This window comes from Scyliorhinus canicula, chromosome 8 (genome assembly GCF_902713615.1).
Source record: "Scyliorhinus canicula chromosome 8, sScyCan1.1, whole genome shotgun sequence".
Taxonomy (NCBI): domain Eukaryota; kingdom Metazoa; phylum Chordata; class Chondrichthyes; order Carcharhiniformes; family Scyliorhinidae; genus Scyliorhinus; species Scyliorhinus canicula.
In genome coordinates, this window is record NC_052153.1 from 163,182,857 (window position 1) to 163,201,647 (window position 18,791).

Consider the following 18,791-nt stretch of genomic DNA (forward strand, 5'->3'; position numbering starts at 1 on the left):
CAGGCCCCTGGATCACTAATCCAGTCATCTAAACACTGCACTGCCGTAATTACCCACATCGGTAACACAAGGTAACCATTTCATCCACCCCAGCTCATAAGGACGAGATCATTAAGGTTCTGCGACATTATTCTTTCAAGCATATTGACTTTCTATTCAACAGGCTGGCAACTTGTCAGCTATCTAAATGAGACTAATCCTAAATTAATCGCACAATTTCACTTCATTCACTTGGTAACTGCTGTACATTTTGATGGAAGATTGTAATGCAGATGTTAATCCAGACTGGCTGATACAATACAGTTCGGCAAATCAAATTTAATCATCATTAGCTCCTTGATGAAGATTCATCTGGTACCCTTGTTGGATATTCCGATTCGGGGATCAATCCCACAGTTCTTACATCAGCATGGTTGACAGTATCTGAGACATGGAAATTAAATACAATGGAAAAAACTTTGAATTTAATCTAGTCAGGAAAATCAGAGGGAATTAGGTCAAATGGGAGGGGATTTATGTCACCAGCCTATGCAGTGAGGCAACATTGTGTAAACTCTGATCGATAAGTGCAAATTCCACAGAATTAAAACAAACAGGCAGGTGAGCCAAACACTTGTCAGATGAAAAAGGCAGGGCAAAATAAGCATTCATCAAACCTCAAGAGTGACAGGTATGTCGAAAGGCTGCCCCGGCATCGGAATACCAGGAGCAACAACCTGCCCATCACATCTCAACTTCAGGAAGCCAAAAGCAATGCAGCACCCAGTGCATCCCCATCTCCGGGAGGCTGAGAGCAGCAACCTAACCAGCGCATCCCAGTTCCGGGTAAACGGAATCAGCGAAGCATCCAGAGCACCTCAGCTCCGGGAAGTCCCAGAGAAGGAACTGAGAGTTAAGACAGGACCAGCGGAGGGCAGCCCGAACCCTATTCCTGCTACTGCGGCAGAACAACTCTCCCATGGGTGACCAGGGCAGGTATTCGAACCCAGGGGTGATCAGTTCATAAACGGTATGCAGCTACAGACCCAAGCATAGAAAATCAAAGTATTCACAGTTTAAATGGTTTGAACTTTTAGAGAGCTTTCTTCTTAGCGGTCAAAGCTGACCTGTTGCTTCTCCAGCGAGGAAAGCGGCTGCGATATACCTTTAAGGGATAGCATAAAACATTGTCCTTACAAAATAAAGCACCCACATCAGAAGAGTTAAATGCAAGATTTGCAGGTGCAGAATTCTGTTCCAGGTTTGACGCAAATTGTGATTACTAGTCTTACCACATTTCGTATCCCATTTGGACGATACTGTTTTCAACGACTTCCTTTCAAGCTTTTAGCCAGGATCACTTTCATGCTCACATGGACCACATTACCTGCATTGTTCCAGCCTGCATCTGTATCATAGACGACATGACTGTTGTGGGAAGAACAAAGCAAGAACATGGGTTCGAATCCCACCATGTCAGTTGGTAAAATTTGTATCCAATAAAAGCTGGAATTAAAAGAGTAATCATGACCATGAAACCATTGCTGATTATCTTGAAAATTCATCTGGCTCACCAATGTCCTTTAGGGAAGGAAATCTGTCATCCTTAACTACATGTGACTCCAGACCCACAGCAACGTAGTTGACTCTGAAATGGCTTCTGAAATGACCGAGTCAACCACTCAGTTCAAGGTTAATAATGGATGGTCAATAAATGCTGGGCCAGCCAGCAATGCGATTATCCCGTGAATGAATTAAAAAAACCCAATCCAAGCAAAATGGAGCATACTAAAGCCATATCAACTCAAAAAAAGGACAATCTTCAAAGATGCCTAGGTAACTTGATGGTCATATCGACACACTTAGAAAGTTGCCGAACATAGTGAAATTTGAAAATATATTCTTCGGTCTAAAAGTTAACTTCATTCACATTGAACTTGAAAATGGTCTCCAAATTAATCTGGTACATTTTGCACAATCAAATGGCAACAGTGAGAAGAAGAAATGGTGAACGATTCTACACTATAAAAACTGTGGAAAATCATAATTGAAGGATGGCCTGATTCAAATAAACATGTACACAAACACCCAAGACCATTTTGGCCTTATCAGGATGAGCTGTACATCTCCTGGGAGTCAGATTTAAAGGCAGACAGATCATCTATAAGACCTGATATTCTTCACCATACTTCATCACTCACACAAGTTCCGCACACTAGTAAGGCCTCAACCCGGGCCTTGGATTCATGTTGCATTGCATTCACACCCCACCATCAGGCCTGGGCTTGCAAAATCCTACCAACTGTCCTGGTTTGAGACAATTTACACCTCATTAACCTGGGATTACTCCTCCCTCTGGATCTGTAAAGATTTAATTACCTTCAAATTATCGCATTCAAAGTATCGTCTTGCATCTTTGACTTTGTCTAAATATATGTTTCTGGAACCTACTTCTTCATTCACCTGAGGAAGGAGCAGTGCTCCGAAAGCTAGCGATTTGAAACAAACATGTTGGACTTTAACCTGGTGTTGTAAGACTTCTTACTGTGCTCATCCCAGTCCAACGCCGGCATCTCCACATCATGACTCACACATGGGCATAGATCAGACAAGAAGACATGCAATTGAAGTGGGACGGAGATTTTCGGAAATGGAAGGAGAAGGGGATTGAGACACTAAAACATTTGTTTCTTGGGGGTCAGTTTACAGGATTGAAGGAGCTGGGAGTGAAGTGTGGGCTGGAGCAGGGGAAAATGTTTAGATACATGCAGGTCGCGATTTTGTCAGGAAGGAGATACAGAGCTTCCCGGTGGATCCGGCCTCCACATTGCTGGAGGAGGTGCTGATGACAGGGGGACTGGAGAAGGGGTAGTGTCGACGGTTTACGGGGCCATTTTGGAAGAGGACAAGGCACCACTGGAAGGGATCAAAGCAAAGTGGGAGTAAGAGTTGGGAGAAGGTATGGAGGAGGGGTTCTGGTGTGAGGTGGTCCGGAAAGTGAACGCCTCCACCTCGTGCGCAAGATTGGGGCTGATATAGCTGAAAGTGGTATATAGAGCACACCTCACAAGGGCAAGGATGAGCCGGCTCTTTGAGGGGGTAGAAGATGTGTGTGAACGTTGAGGGGGGAATCACGCTCACAAGTTTTGGTCCTGTCCAAAGCTGTAGGATTACTGGAAGGAGGTTTTTAGGGTAATCTCTAAAAAGTGGTGCACGTGAAACTGTACACGGGCCCTCGGGAGGCCATGTTCGGGGTGTCGGACCAGCCGGGGTTGGAAACAGGTGCAGAGGCAGATGCTGTAGCCTTCGCCTCGTTGATTGCCCGAAGGCGGATCCTGTTGGGATGGAGGGGAACCTCTCCACCCTGTGCCCTGGCGTGGTGGGGGGACCTGTTGGAATTCTTGACTCTTGAGAAGGTTAAGTTTGAACTGAGGGGAAGGATGTAGGGGTTCTACAATTCATGGGCGTTATTCATTATGCTCTTTCAAGAATTGGATAACATTGAACATTAGTGGGGGAGGGTGACCGTCTGTGTTAATGGTGACGATGGGTGATTCCTGATTCCTTTTTGGTATTTGTTTATGTTAACATGCGGGCAGTTGTTTGGGGGTTGGTGGGAGGATGGGATTGTTGTTGTTGATATGGGGATTGACATTGTATTCGTTGGTGGGTGCAAATTTGGGAGAAAATGTGGAAAAGGAGAATAAAAATATATATTTTTTAAAAAGACTTGCAAGAGAGACTATCGGTCAGGTGTGAATAATGACATTGAAGTCATTGTCAAGAAGTGAGAGACATGTCAATATGCTCTTGCTCAGCATATGCTAAGTCAGCACAAAGCACCATTGATTCCACATGAAGCTCCGACTCATTCTTGGTCCAAAATAGCATCACACTTTTTTCACGTCCGTGGCACTAACTTCATCGTTATCGTCAACTACTTTAGGGGCGGACTGGTGGCACAGTGGTTAGCACTGCTGCCTCGCAGCGCCAGGGACCCGGGTTTGATTCCAGCCATGGGTGACTGCCTGTGTGGAGTTTGCATGCTCTCCCCATGTTTGTATGGGTTTCCTCCCGGTGCTCCGATTTACTCCCACAGTCCAAAGATGTGCAGGTTAGGTGGATTGGGCATGATCAATGTGTGGGGTTACGGAGATAGGGCGGGGGAGTGGGCCTAGGTAGAGTGCTCTTTCGGAGGGTAGGTGCAGCCTCGAATGGTCTCCTTCCCCATTGTAGGGGTTCTATGGATTACATTCCAGCGCTGGAGGAGTTCACATTTGGCAGTGCATACCCATTTACCTACACTTAACCAATCTACTCTCTCAGAAACGAAAGAGCAACTTTTAAAACTACAAGAAATCAACATGCATGATAAAAAAAAAAATCAGGTACAGATTTGCCAAGTTTACAGTTGGGAGAACAAGTTTGTATCCAGGGTCCCACAGAAGGTCCGTGGCAACCAGCCAAGTTGATGAAGATTTGTTCAGAATCAAGGTGCTATATGCAGTCATTACACACAAATGTGTCACTGACTACAAATCAGATCCATTCCATCTCCTCAACCACCGTGCAGTCCTATTGCATCTCGTCAAAACATCTTCATGAATCCTGCAGACAAAGCACCACATAGATATGCCTGGTCAAGGCAGACCATCCATCCATTCCTATTTTGTGTTCCAAGCATGCAAGGTCATCTCCACCGAGGTAGTCCATATTGTTCTCTGACCACTATCTCCTGTCACAGGTGGTCAAGAGGGTGGGAAGGGGACACAGGAGGTTGGAAGTGAATTTGTTGACCCTGGATAACATTGATGAACTCACAAAATTTACAAAGTTTGGAGAACCATGAAAATCCCTCATGTTGAGAAAAAAAATCAAAGCAAACGTCAAGAGATTGTTCCTCCTCGATGTACTGTGAAACTCATACTCACCTGCTCATCAGGATCGGAGGTTGGGAACTCCATGTCCCTTAGGTCTTCGGACCTCCTGCACATGTGCAGGCCGGGGGCAGGCTGCACAAGCAGAGTTCGACACCTTTACATTCACCAGGCCAAGAACAGACACTGCATACTAGTGCATAGAAAGAAACAAAAAGGACGCAAAAAACCCGTGGCATGTGGCAGAGCACCAGAATCAAGAAGTGTTCTGGAGAGAGGGACAAGGGAGAGGTTCCATGAGGCAGTCTTCAGTAAAGGACAAACGCGGGGACAGAAACAGGTCCCAATTAAGGAAAATGTAAGAGCAGAGAAACAGGCTCCAATCAGAAAAAGGGCCACTGGGACCAAAATTTAAGTGTGTACTTGGGAGAAGCACTGAAGTTCCAAGGAGGCAGTTGAAGATTGGTGACTCCGTGCTCGAGGACGTCAGGAGCAAACGTACCTCTTTGGAGCAGTGGTATTCTGCTTTGCATAGCCAAGGAGCTGAAATTGTGCTTGCAATGCTTACGTGTACGCAGGAATCCAGGAGAATAGAATCTCAGAAGATGAGATTGAAACCCTGCAATGTAGGCCATCATTGAAGCGACTTTTGGGGAGAATTCCAAAGCAAGACCTTCGAATATGAAGATTCGAAACCCTTGTGTCAGAGACAAAGATTAGTTGAATAATCGTCTTACAAATATCTGGGCGCGAAACCCATGGAACCGGTTTTGGTAGCATTTAGCATTTATTGAATAATCTCGTGTGCTTGACCAAAATTGGCTTGTTAATTCACATACCTCAATTTTTTTTTAATAAATGGTCCAACATTTTTATTATATTTCAAACCAAATTATTGGATTCCCAATGTTTACATAGGCTTCGGAGGGGGTCCACGTGAGAGGTTGGCGCCTGGCCTGAAACGTGCTGGTGGAGTTCGATCCTTCCTGGCCTCTCGTGAACGATTTCTCACCACTTTGCTATGGATAGCATAGCTGACACAGTAATGCAACTTCACGTACAGCTTGGGCAACACATAAGCATCAAAGACACTGGCCTCTGAAATATCTCGAACTGCAGCAGCCTCCACAATGTTGTGGATGACAAATTTCTTAATCGCTTTGTCCTTGGGGACGCAGTGGGCACAGTTTGTGCACCGAATGGGCTGGACGTGGCCACGGCTCTTCTTGGCACGTCCGTTATTCCTTCGCTTCTTAATCATGTTCAGCACGCCTCCCAAAGAGCACATACCTCATAATTACTCTGAATGTTGCAGTACAAGGTGGATTTTGTATATTGTTTTATCTTTCTAAACTTGTATCATGAATTTTATTTTTGTTTGTTCAAAACCTGGATCTCAAACTTTGACTACTTTAAACAAAATGCTATGAGGCCCTAACCGGATCTTACCAACAACCTGATCTCTGGTTAAGGAAGAAGTCTTACAACACCAGGTTAAAGTCCAACATGTTTGTTTCAAACACTAGCTTTCGGAGCACTGCTCCTTCCTCAGATGATCATTCACCTGAGGAAGGAGCAGTGCTCCGAAAGCTAGTGTTTGAAACAAACATGTTGGACTTTAACCTGGTGTTGTAAGACTTCTTACTGTGCTCACCCCAGTCCAACGCCGCCATCTCCACATCATGGTCAAGGAAGATAAGACAATGCCCTAACCCCAGAAAAACACGCAGAATCTGCTCCTGCTGAGTCGACAAAGGTCAATGTCAGGGATGACCCCCAAGAGATAAAGACCCAGCAGGCCTCAATACTTCCTGCAGAAGCCTCCATGATCACCTCCTGGTCCAGAATCCACTTTGTGGAGCAGGATGTGATGTGCTCATGTTTCCTCTTCCACAAGATATAGAAAGCTCTGCGATTAGCAGCCCAAAGAAAAACCACACCTCAGTATCATCACAACTTGATAATCAGAATTTTGTTTTACTGCAGGCTATCGACTTGAAGCCCATGATCAGTACGACCTCCCTGTCTTCTATCATGGAGATCTTAGATTACATAAAGTAGCTGGACAAACTGCAAGCTCTGGACAAGGTCACAAAAGCCTCAGGTCGCTTGAGATGAGTAAAACTCCCAGAAGCGAAAGCTTACCACTGGAATTGTATTCGACTCTGTGGGATCAGCCGAGCACTGCTGCAAGTGCATGACAGTGTCCTTCTGGTTAGCAGCACGTCAGGATCCATGAGGAAAGGAATCATCACCCTCGTCTTCGAGTAGAAGGGGAGAAAAGAGGAGGAAAATTTGAAATTGGCAGTCCAATTCACTGCTCAAAATTCTGTCAAAATTTTTGCCAATCAGATCGAGCCTGCTCTTGAGTTGGTGATCCACGTTGATCAGATCTGCGCTGTGCCCGGAAGGAAACCTTGCACTGCTCAGTGATAGGATTGCCTCAGTTTTGTTAGCCAGCCTTTTAAATAGTACTTTCTCAAAGACATTCTTAAAATTTATATAAACAACATCTATTATTTTCCCTTCATCAGCCTTCACTGTTACTTCATCAAAAAATTAAATTAGATTAATCAAGCACTATCTGCCATTTCAAATCCACACTGGCTAGCCTCAAATAATTCCAACCTCTCCAAACGCCTGCTGATTTCTTTCCCCTATTATTTGTTCCAAAACCCTATCCACTGTTGATGTAAAACTAACTAACCTGCAGTAACTAAGAATGGCCTTAAACCCTCTCTTGAATGAGGGCATTCCATTGTGTTTATATGCCTGTGCACATTAATGAACATAGCTATCCATTAATGCATATAGTTATCGACATGACCTCCAACGAGTTGGTGGCGATAGAGATCTACCATTTGACTCGAGATATCTGGCTGTTGGTAGTAAGTCGTACAAGAGGATAGCCGCACTAGAAGTAGCTCCAAGAGAATTCACTGAATTCATTTATTTTGTTACCATTTGTATCATAGTTCATTTGTTATCTTTCCACTTGTTCATTCTGTTAATAAAGTATCTTACTCATTCAGGAACTAGACGTTGTGTGTGCATCAGTACTACAGCTACAACGCGGAACATGATACCCATTTTGCTGGTGATGAATGGTGTCCAGGTCATGAAGCAGGCATCGTAATCAAACCTAGTGGATTTCTCGGTTGGCACACCAGCTATCGGGAGAGGACAAAATATTGCCTCCTACAAGACAGCATGGTAGCACAGTGGGTACTGCTTCACAGTTCCAAGGTCCCAGGTTCGATTCCCGGCTTGGGTCAGTGACTGTGCGGAGTATGCATGTTCTCCCCGTGTCTGCATGGGTTTCCTCCGGGTGCTCCGGTTTCCTTCCACAGTCTAAAGATGTACAGGTTAGGTGGATTGGCCATGATAAATTGCCCTTAGTGTCCAAAAAAGGTTAGTTGGGGTTCCTGGGTTGCGGGGATAGGGCGGAAGCGCGGGGCTTAAGTAGGGTTCTCTTTCCAAGGGCCGGTGCGGACTCGATTGGCTGAATTGCCTCCTGCACTGTAAATTCTATGATTCTATGACCCCAACTTCATTACACTGGATCCCAAGTCGAGCCCTCTGCTGAGAGTCAGAGTTCTGATTCAGGATACCTAAACCTTGATCAAATTTAAGGCAACTCTGCCACTTCACAATAGTGGTAGTGCTTAGGAATCATGCTAAACAACTAATGACTGCCAGACATTGAACAACACTGGAAAGGAAGGTAAGAGAGTTGGAAAGCCAACAGAGGCCAATAAACATAAATCACTTCAAGAGTCCAGTACAAGTCAGACAGAAACCAAATAATCTGTTGTCAGCAGCTGATGAAAAACGACTCTGATAATTCAGACTTAAATACAATGGCAATCTAGAAAATTTCTCCAGGCAGTTCCCATTATAAAGACTGGGGAGCAGAATTGTCAGCAGTCTAAAAAGGAAGGCTATCTTACTTTGGATCACACAAACAAAAACAAATTTGCAAACCCATTAGACCTTGACCTCTGCCTCTGTCCACACAATCCCTAACTAACCGCCCACACTGCCAGCTCCTCCTGGAACATGCAGGATGAGATAATTCCCTAATTGTAGCCAGTGAGAGCCAGGTGGCTGTGAATCGTTTCCAGCCAGTTAAAGCAGTAAGGGTCAACTGTAACCCAGATGAATCCTACAAGATTGTGCTTCCTGAGCTGAACGCGTGCCTGCTGAAATTCCTTTCCCATGTCGGCAAGGAGAGCTTCTCGAAAACCTTACACAATGTGTAAAAACCATGTGTAGCAGCAATTTCAGACCGTTCCCCTTCCATTGGGAAACCCAAGAATTATGGTGCTACCTCCTCACCTTTGACCATTGGGCTCCTGGGATCACGCAACAGAGCAAAGTCCAGCAACCAGAAAGTCGTAGGTGGAAGATATGAACACAAAATATCCCTACCCTACATGTCAAAGACAACATGGTTATAAATCCCATCAAAGTACTGTGGGATACAATGAAAACTGTGACACTCGCTTTCCAACAACTTCCGAATAATCAACATTGCTGGATGCCAGTGGCATGGTGGCACAGTGGTTAGCACTGCTGCCTCACAGCTCCAGTGACCCAGGCTCAATTCCGGCCTTGGGTGACCGTCTGTGTGGAGTTTGCACGTTCTCCCCATGTCTGCGTGCATTTCCTGCCACAGTCCAAAGATGAGCAAGTTAGATGGATTGGGCTTGCTAAATTGCCCCTTCGTGTCCAGGGATGTGTGGGGTACGTGGGGTTTGCAGGGAATAGGCTGGAGGTCAGGATCAGTTTTTCTTTCAGAGGGTTGGTGTAAACTCGATGGGCCAAATGGCCTCCTGTGGTGATTCTATGATTGCGACGTGAACCTAGTTCACATGGAATTCTAAGCTACCCGGCTGCTGGGATATACTATCCTGTTAAGTGAAGGTGCTTCAGTTGTTGGAATCCTCGCGAGAGCCTGAAAAGTGTTCGATGGTTCTGATCTTATCATGGCTTGGCCTTTTCAAGCAACATTGATGGTGACATTATCCTGCAGTTCGTCATCAATCCTGGATGTTACTCCCTTGTGATTATGCAGGTGAGTATTTGTAAGGGCAGCGAATGTGAGCACGGGTTCGAGAGTCGCCGGTTATCCCATTCTAGCAAAAACCATACTGAGTCGATAATGTGAAATGTGATCTGTGCAGTTTTATTCTCTTACTGTTATGTGCTGTTATCCTTGTAGTTATGGGAAGGGTGTGCATTTTGGACACCCCCTCACCTTGTTGATAGTGAAGATGAGTGGAGTCACGGCAGGGTGAGTGGTGGTACTGGTGGTGCGGTGTTGGGTTGTAGGGTCTTTTAGGTTGCTTTTTGTTATCTTGAATTTAAGAGTCCATGCTTTTCTTGGTCAAAAGCCTGGGGAGGGCGGCATGGTGGCGCAGTGGTGAGCACTGCTGCCTCACGGCGCTAAGGGCGCCAAGGCCTTGTGTTTGATACCGGCCCTGGGTCACTGTCCGTGTGGAGTTTGCACATTCGCCCCGTGTCTGCAGGTGTCTCACACCCACACCCAAAAATGTGCAGGGTAGGTAGATTGGCCACGCTAAAATTCCCTCAAAAGGAAAAAAAGAATTGTGTACTCTTAATTTTTTTTTTAATCCTGGTTTAATTTGGTGGTTCCCTAGGGGACTCCCCCTATTGTATCAGGGAGGAGGGAGGAGGGAGTTCTCCTCCTCCCCCCCCCCCCCCCCCTCTCTCAGGGCCCTCATTTACTGGGTGTCTTGACGATTCTCCTTCTCTTTGGTGATGGGGTATCCCCGGTTTGGGCTGGTGAAATCTTTTATTGAGTAATGGTTGAGGAGGTGCGCTGCCCTGGGTGTGGACGAGGTGGTGCGGGACCAGCTGGGGTATGGGAATTGGGGTGTGTGAGAGTTCCTGCGGGGGGCTGACTTCGTTAGAGCGTGTTTGGGCTAGACCAGCTGAGGTTCTGAGGTTGGTATCCTGTCCCTCCTGGAGCTTGGGATGTCCCTTCCCAAAGACACTTATTATGGTTACCCTGTTCTGGGCACAGGGGCCTGAGGTTGAGCAGAATTCTGCACTTTAGTTGATATCTTCTTGTCCCCTTTCCCATGTGGTCGGACGCTTTCTTATTTGACTGAGCAGGGTTTTTTCCCTTTCTCATCAGTGATGGTGAGCATGCGCCAGGGGAATATGGACTCTTGGTTGGCTCCTGACCCTTTGTTATCCTGTAGCCAACCCTTTTGTTGGGAGGCATTAATGGCACTGATAATAATCAGTTTCTGTCCCTCTTTGGGGAGGCAGTGGCTTAGTGGTATTTCACTGGGTTAGTAATCAAGAGACCCAGGCAGCTCTGGGGACCCGGATTCGAATCCCAGCAGGGCAGTTGGTGGAATGTAAATTAAGTTTTAAAAAATCTGGAACTAAATAAAGTCTAATGATGACCATGAAACAAACCATTGTCAATTGTCGTAAAACCCCATCTGGTTCACTAATGGTCCTTTGGGGAAGGGAAATCTGTCTCCCTTACCTGGTCTGGCCGAGACGTGAATCCGTCCCACATCAATGTGGTTGACTCTTAAATGCCCTCAGTGATAGGCAATAAATGCTGGCCCTATTAAACAGGACTCTGCTTCGTTTCTGGGCCTCGGCGAGGAACGCCCCTCTGAGGACAAACTTAGTCCCATTTCCTGCAATAACGAGCTCTGCTGGCCAGTGCAGGAAGAGATCGGCGAGCCATTTTTAAATGTTTGTGGAAAACAGTACTAAAGGGTGCCCACAGTGGGGTCTCCGAGGTGACGCCGTTCCATCCCGGACATTGGGTAGATCCAACGCAGATATATGCAAATGAGACTGACTACTCACTTGAATATACAAATCTAGGTTCTGCCCTCAATGGGTAGGATCTAGAATGCGACGCCTCATTAGATCTCGCGAGGTGTAACCGGCTGAGGTCGGGGTAATTTAAACAACACTGAGGGACGAGGCAAGGGTGCCCACTCCCCACGTTACTGTTTGCTCCGGCCATAGAGCCATTAGCCATGGCGTTTAGAGCCTCTAGGAACTAGAAAGGGCTGGTTCGCCGGGAGGGGGGGGGAGGGGGGGGGGGGGGGGAGAGAGAGAGAGAGAGAGAGAGAGAGAGAGCACCAGGTCTCGCTTTACACAGATGCTCTTGTATATTTCAAACCCGTTTAGGGGATGAGGGAAGTAATGCGAATCCTGGGGGAATTTGGCTATTTTTCGGGATATAAATTGAACATGGAGGAAAGGCAGATGTTCGCGATCCAGGTAAGAGGACAGAAGAGACTGGGAGAGCCGCCCCTCAGAATGGTCGGGAAGAGCTTTCAGTATCTGTGAATCCAGGTGGCCTGGGAATGGGAGGCACTGCACAAGTTAAACCGAGATGGGAAATGCTCTGGCTATCACTGGCAGGGAGGGTACAGACCGTGAAAATGACGGTCCTCCCCAGATTTCTGTTTGTCTTTCAGTGCCTCCCCATCTTCATCCCAAAGGCCTTTTTCAAGCTTTAAGGTTATTTCGGGCTTTGTGTGGGCGGGTCCACAGTAATTCTGCAATTACTGCTGGGCGGCTAATGTAGCCATGATTAGGAAGTGGGGGCAGCACGGTGGCACAGTGGGTTAGCCCTGCTGCCTCACAGCGCTGAGGTCCCAGGTTCGATCCCGACTCTGGGTCACTGTCCGTGTGGAGTTTGCACATTCTCCCCGTGTCTGCGTGGGTTTCGCCCCCACAACCCAAAGATGTGCAGGGTAGGTGGATTGGCCACGCTAAATTGCCCCTTAATTGGAAAAAATTAATTGGGTACTCTAAATTTAAAAAAAAAAGATGATTAGGAAGTGGGTAGTGGGGGAGGGGTCGGCATGGGAGCAGATGGAGGGGGCGACATGTAAAGACACAGTTTGGGAGCACTGATAACGGCACCTCTCCCGATCTCGCCGGCCCGATACTCCGCATGTCTGGTGGTGGTGGTGGCGGCTCTGAGAATCTGGGGGCAGTGGAGATATAAGAGAGTGGAGGGAGCATCGGTTTGGACCCCGATTTATAATAATCATCAGTTAGTACTGGGTAGGCTAGATGGTGGGTTCCGGAGATGGCAAAGGGCAGGAATTAGAAGGATGGGGGATCTATTTATAGACGGGAGCTTTCCCAGCTTGAAAGCCTTGGCGGATAAATTTGAATTGCCAGCAGAGTTTAGGTATTTGCAGGTGCGAGACTTCCTGAGAAAACAGTTGCCGGCCTTTCCGCTGCTGCCGCCACAGGGGATACAGGATAGAGTAGTCTCCAGTACCTGGGTGGGACAGGGGAGGGTTTCAGATATTTACCAGGAGCTTTCGGAGGCGGAGGAAATTCCGGTGGAGGAGCTTAAGGGCAAGTGGAAGGGCAAGTGGAAGGGCGAGCTAGGAGGAGAGATAGAGGCGGGTCTGTGGGCGGATGCCCTAAGCAGGGTTAATACCTCCTCATCATGTGCCAAGCTTAGCCTGATACAATTTAAGGTAATCCACAGGGCACACATGACAGTGGCTAGGATGAGCACGGTTTTCAGGGTAGAGGATAGGTGTGTGAGGTGCGCGGGAAGCCCATCAAATCATGTCCACATGTTTTAGGCATGCCCGAAGCTTAGAGGGTTCTGGCAGGATTTTGCTAAGGCAATGTCCACGGTGCTAAAAACATGGGTGGTGCAGAGTCCGGAGGTAGCGATCTTTGGAGTGTCGGAAGATCCGGGAGTTCAGGGGGCGAAAGAGGCTGACGTCTTGGCCTTTGCCTCCCTGGTAGCCCGGAGACGGATCTTGTTAATGTGGAGCGACTCAAAGCCCCCGAGTGTAGAGACCTGGGTTAGTGACATGGCTGGGTTTCTCAGTCTCGAGAAGATAAAGTTCGCCTTCAGAGGGTCAATGGTCGGGTTCACCCGGAGGTGGCAGGCGTTCGTCGACTTTCTCAGGGAAAATTAAAATGTCAGCAGATGCAGTATTCCAGGGGGGGGTGGGGGGGGGATATTTGTTTAATGGTTGGGGTGTGTGAAGATTGGGATGGGGGGGCAAATGTTTATTCAACCATGTTGATGTCATTGTTAATGTTATTTTTATAAAAATGTTCAAATACCTTAATAAAAATATTTTTTAAAAAAGATCTTGCGAGGCATGAAGAGGCCAGTAAATCTCATGGGAGGCCTCTCGGGACGCAACCAAGGCAGCTAGATCACGTCCACTATCTCAAGCCCCCTTCATCCTTTACCCACATGGAGGCGTGTGGGTATAGTGGGTACAAAAGTCATTGAAGTGCCCGATCAGTCATGATTGTATTAAATGGCGGAACAGGCACGATGGGATGAATGGCCTGCTCCTGTTCTAATATTCAAAAAACATCTTCACTTGGGGCGGCATGGTGGCACAGTGGTTAGCACTGTTGCTTCACAGCACCAGGCACCTGGGTTTGAATTCTGGCTTGGGTCACTGTCTCTGTGGAGTCAGCAGATTATCCCCGTGTCTGTGTGGGTTTCCTCCGCGTGCTCCAGTTTCCTCCCCCAAGTCCCGAAAGACGTGCTTGTTATGTGAATTGGACATTCTGAATTCTGCCTCTGTGTACCCGACCAGGCGCTAGAATGTGGCGACTAGGGGCTTTTCACAGTAACTTCATTGCAGTGTTAATGCAAGGCTACTTGTGACACATCAAGATTATTATTAATATTATTTTTAGAGTACTCAATTCATTTTTTCCAATTAAGGGACAATTTAGCATGACCAATCCACCTAGCCTGTACATCTTTGGATTGTGGGGGCGAAACCCACGCAAACATGGGGAGAATGTGCAAGCTCCACACGGAGCCGGAATCAAACCTGGGACCTCGGCGCTGTGAGGCAGCAATGCTCACCACTGCACCACAGTGCTGATTATTATTATTAAGATCAGAATCTGTTATTCATGACAAGTGATGCAAAGGGTGTTGTGTTATGCTTCTTCTTGTAGTATAAGCTGCTTCCTTGATGTATGCTCTGACAAAGGAATGTTCAGACTTGGAGATAGGTTTAATACATTTATCAAACTGTTAACAATTCTCCTACTTGAGTTTGACTCTCCTGCTGATCTTCCTATAGTAACTCAATCTAACTAACCACTCTGCTCTCAGCCATGCGGTGGGTGTGATGCTTCCTGATCTGCCCCTGTCTCTCGGAGTGTCGCCTATAGAAAGAGGAAGAGCATGCGTGCCCTATCCTTTTATATGGGTTGCCTCCTTGTGGTAGTGTCACCTCTGGGTGTGTCTTGACTGCCCATTGGTTGTGTCCTATCTTACTGACCTATTGGTTGAATGTCTGTATGTCATGACGTCTCTGGTGCGACTTCCGGTGGCGGTGATGACGTAGGAAGCCACACATTTGGGAGCTCCCGTTTTAAACGGACTTTTCGGCTCTTTTGAGAGCCCAAAACGGAATATTTTTAAACGTCTCCCGGTGGGAGAAGGTGTGCTGATCGACTTTCCCCGCAGTCCATGACTCGAACTCGGAGTGGAAAGGGGGAAAAAAACGGCAGCAGCTCCCCAGAAAAAAATGGGGGAAGGGATCCAAGATGGCGGCCGGCGGAGCTCCAGAGGAGTGGAAGCAGTGGGCCCAGGAGCAATAAGCTGCTCTCCTGCACTGCTTTACAGACTTCAAGGCTGAGGTACTGAGCTCTCTGCAGGAAATGAACAGAAGGCTGTCAGAGATTCAGACGACCCAGGGTGCTGCCATCAAGGAGTTGCAGACGCAGGCCACTGAACGAGAGGAGGAGGCCGTGGTCCTCGTAAGGTGGAGGGGCACGAGGCACTCCACAAGAAGTGGCAGGAACGCTTCGAGGAGCTTGATCACCGCATGAGGCGGAAAAACCTGCGGATCTTGGGCCTTGCGGAGGGGCTGGAGGAGTCGGACCTGACAACCTACGTGGCTACAATGCTGAACTCGCTAGTGGGGGCCGGGTCTTTCCATCTGCCCTTGGAGCTGGAGGGAGCACACAGAGTACTGGCCAGGAGGCCTAAGGAGAATGAACCCCCGCATGCGGTGCTGGTGAGGTTCCACCGGTTCAGTGATCGGGAGTGTGTGCTGCGCTGGGCCAAGAAGGTGAAGAGCAGCAATTGGGAGAATGGGGTAGTAAGGATCTACCAGGATTGGAGTGCGGAGGTGGCTAAGCGGCGGTCTGGATTTAATCGGACGAAAGAGGTGCTTTACAGGAAAAAGATAAAGTTCGGAATGTTGCAGCCCGCGCGCCTGTGGGTAACTTATTCGGACCGGCATTATTATTTTGATTCTCCGGAGGAGGCATGGGCCTTCGTGCGGACGGAGAAACTGGACTTGAACTAGGGGTTGGGGGTTGCGGGGTCAGTTGTAATGCTTTATTGCTAGATTCTGCTGTTGCTGTGTTCTTCTTTTTTTGTACTTTTGCAATTTTGATATGGTTATTTATGGGGGTGTTGTTCTGTTATTTTGTTTTGCTGTGGGGCATTGTTTGAGTTTTGTATCTTGCGGGGAGGGTTGGGGGGGTTTGTTGTATTCTATGTCGGGTTGGGGGTATGGAGTGGGGCTGGTATTTGGGAGCTGCGTCAGAAGGGTGTGGTGGGGCAGTGCGAAAGCGCGGGCTTTCCTCTGGTTTCCCGCGCTGCGGGGCTGGGGGGCGGAGACGATGACGGGGGGAGGCGGGGCCTTAACTGATTCTTCCCAGCGCTGGAGCGGTGCCTGGAGGAGGGATAGATTGGGGGATGATCCCACTTTGGGAGGGGTCGGGTTATTGGCGGGAGTTTCCGGGGTCAGCAGAAGTTAGCTGACCCACGGAAGTACAATGGAGGACGGTTCGCGGCTGGGAGGGTTCCTAGCCTGGGGGGGAAGGGAGGGGAGGAAAGGGGAATACCGGGTTGCTGCTGGTAGGGTCAGGAAGGAGCTGGTGGGGGCTGGGGGGACAGAGGTGAGGTGTTGTCGCTGTGGGGACTGGGTCGGGCAGGGGGGTGCTGGCCTGGGGCGGGCAGTCGACGGGCTATGGCTAGTCGACGGGGGGGGGGGGGGGGCGGGACGCCCTCTGATCCGGTTGGTCACCTGGAATGCAAGAGGATTGAATGGGCCGGTGAAGTGGTTGAGGGTACTTGCTCATCTGAAGGGGCTAAAGGCAGATGTGGCAATGCTTCAGGAGACCCACCTGAGGGTGGCGGACCAGGTCCGCCTGAGGAAGGGATGGGTGGGGCAGGTTTTCCACTCTGGGTTGGATGTGAAGAACCGGGGAGTGGCGATTCTGGTGGGGAAAAATGTGTTGTTTGAGGCATCGGAGGTGGTGGCGGATAAGGGGGGTAGGTATGTTATGGTTAGGGGCAGGCTACAAGGAGAGAAGGTGGTACTTGCTAGTGTGTATGCCCCAAATTGGGACAACGCAGGCTTTATGAGGCGTATGTTGGGACGGGTCCCGGATCTGGACGCGGGAGGTCTGATCATGGCGGGGGGGGGGGGGACTTCAATACGGTGTTGGATCCTTCACTGGATCGGTCCAGCTCTAGGACGGGTAGGAGGCCGGTGGCGGCCAAGGTACTGAGAGGGTTTATGGATCAGATGGGTGGGGTGGATCCATGGAGGTTTGTGAGGCCGAGGGCACGCGAGTACTCTTTCTTCTCCCACGTACATAGGGTCTACTCTCTGATAGACTTCTTCATGGTGAGTAGGGGACTGATTCCGAGAGTGGAGGAGGCCGAGTATTCGGCCATTGCAATCTCCGACCACGCTCCGCATTGGATAGAGTTGGAGATGGGGGAGGTGCGGGACCAGCGGTTGGATGTGGGGTTGTTGGCGGAGGAGGAGGTGTGTAGGAGGGTCCGGACAAGTATTGAGGGGTACCTCGAGGTGAATGATACGGGGGAGGTTCAGGTGGGGATGGTCTGGGAAGCCCTGAAGGCAGTGATTCGTGGGGAGCTGATATCCATCCGGGCACACAGGGAGAGGAGTGAGAGGGATAGACTGGTGGGAAAGATGCTGGAGGTAGACAGGAGGTATGCAGAGGCACCAGAGGAGGGACTGTTGGGGGAGAGGCGCAGCCTGCAGGCTAAATTTGATCTGCTGACCACTAGAAAGGCGGAGGCACAGTGGAGGAAGGCACAAGGGGCAGTGTACGAACATGGTGAAAAGGCGAGTAGGATGCTGGCTCATCAGCTCCGCAAGCGGGATGCGGCTAAGGAAATTGCTGGAGTGAGAGACAAGAGTGGGAATGTGGTGCGGAAGGGGGTAGAGGTGAATGAGGTCGTCAAGGACTTTTACGGGGAACTGTACCGGTCGGAGCCAACGGAGGAGAGGAGGGGAATGGAGAGGTTCCTCGACGGGCTTACTTTCCCGAAGGTGCAGGAGGAGAAGGTGGAGGGGTTGGGTGCGCCCATTGAGCTGGAGGAGCTAGTTAAGGGGATCGGGCAGATGCAGTCAGGGAAGGCACCGGGACCGGATGGGTTCCCGGTGGAATTTTATAAAAAGTTTGTGGACCTAGTGGGCCCCTTGCTGGTACGGACACTCAATGAAGCGTGGGAAGGGGGGACTTTGCCCCCGACGATGTCGCGGGCGCTGATCTCGTTAATTTTAAAGAGGGACAAGGACCCCCAGCAGTGTGGTTCATACAAGAGTGGGAATGTGGTGCGGAAGGGGGTAGAGGTGGATGCTAAGGTGCTGGCAAAAATCCTGGCCACCAGGATAGAGGACTGTGTGCCAGGGGTTGTGCACGAGGACCAGACAGGTTTTGTGAAGGGAAGGCAGCTGAACACGAATGTGCGGAGATTGTTGAATGTCATCATGATGCCGGCGATTGAGGGGGAGGCAGAGATAGTGGTGGCGCTGGATGCGGAGAAGGCCTTTGATAGAGTGGAGTGGGGGTACCTATGGGAGGTGTTAGGGAGGTTTGGATTTGGTGAAGGGTTTATTAGATGGGTGAGGCTGC

General features: G+C 48.8%; 2 protein-coding genes across 13 annotated transcripts in view; both read right to left on the bottom strand.

Annotated features, from left to right (window-relative positions):
- Window positions 1–18,791, bottom strand: part of LOC119970652 (microtubule-associated serine/threonine-protein kinase 4-like) — a 588,463-nt gene that overhangs the window by 246,930 nt on the left and 322,742 nt on the right. The window lies entirely within an intron of this gene.
- Window positions 5,714–6,136, bottom strand: LOC119970653 (40S ribosomal protein S26-like). Its single transcript, XM_038805618.1, has one exon. The coding sequence runs from the start codon at window positions 6,115–6,117 to the stop codon at window positions 5,767–5,769; it is 351 nt and encodes a 116-aa protein (XP_038661546.1). The 5' UTR covers window positions 6,118–6,136; the 3' UTR covers window positions 5,714–5,766.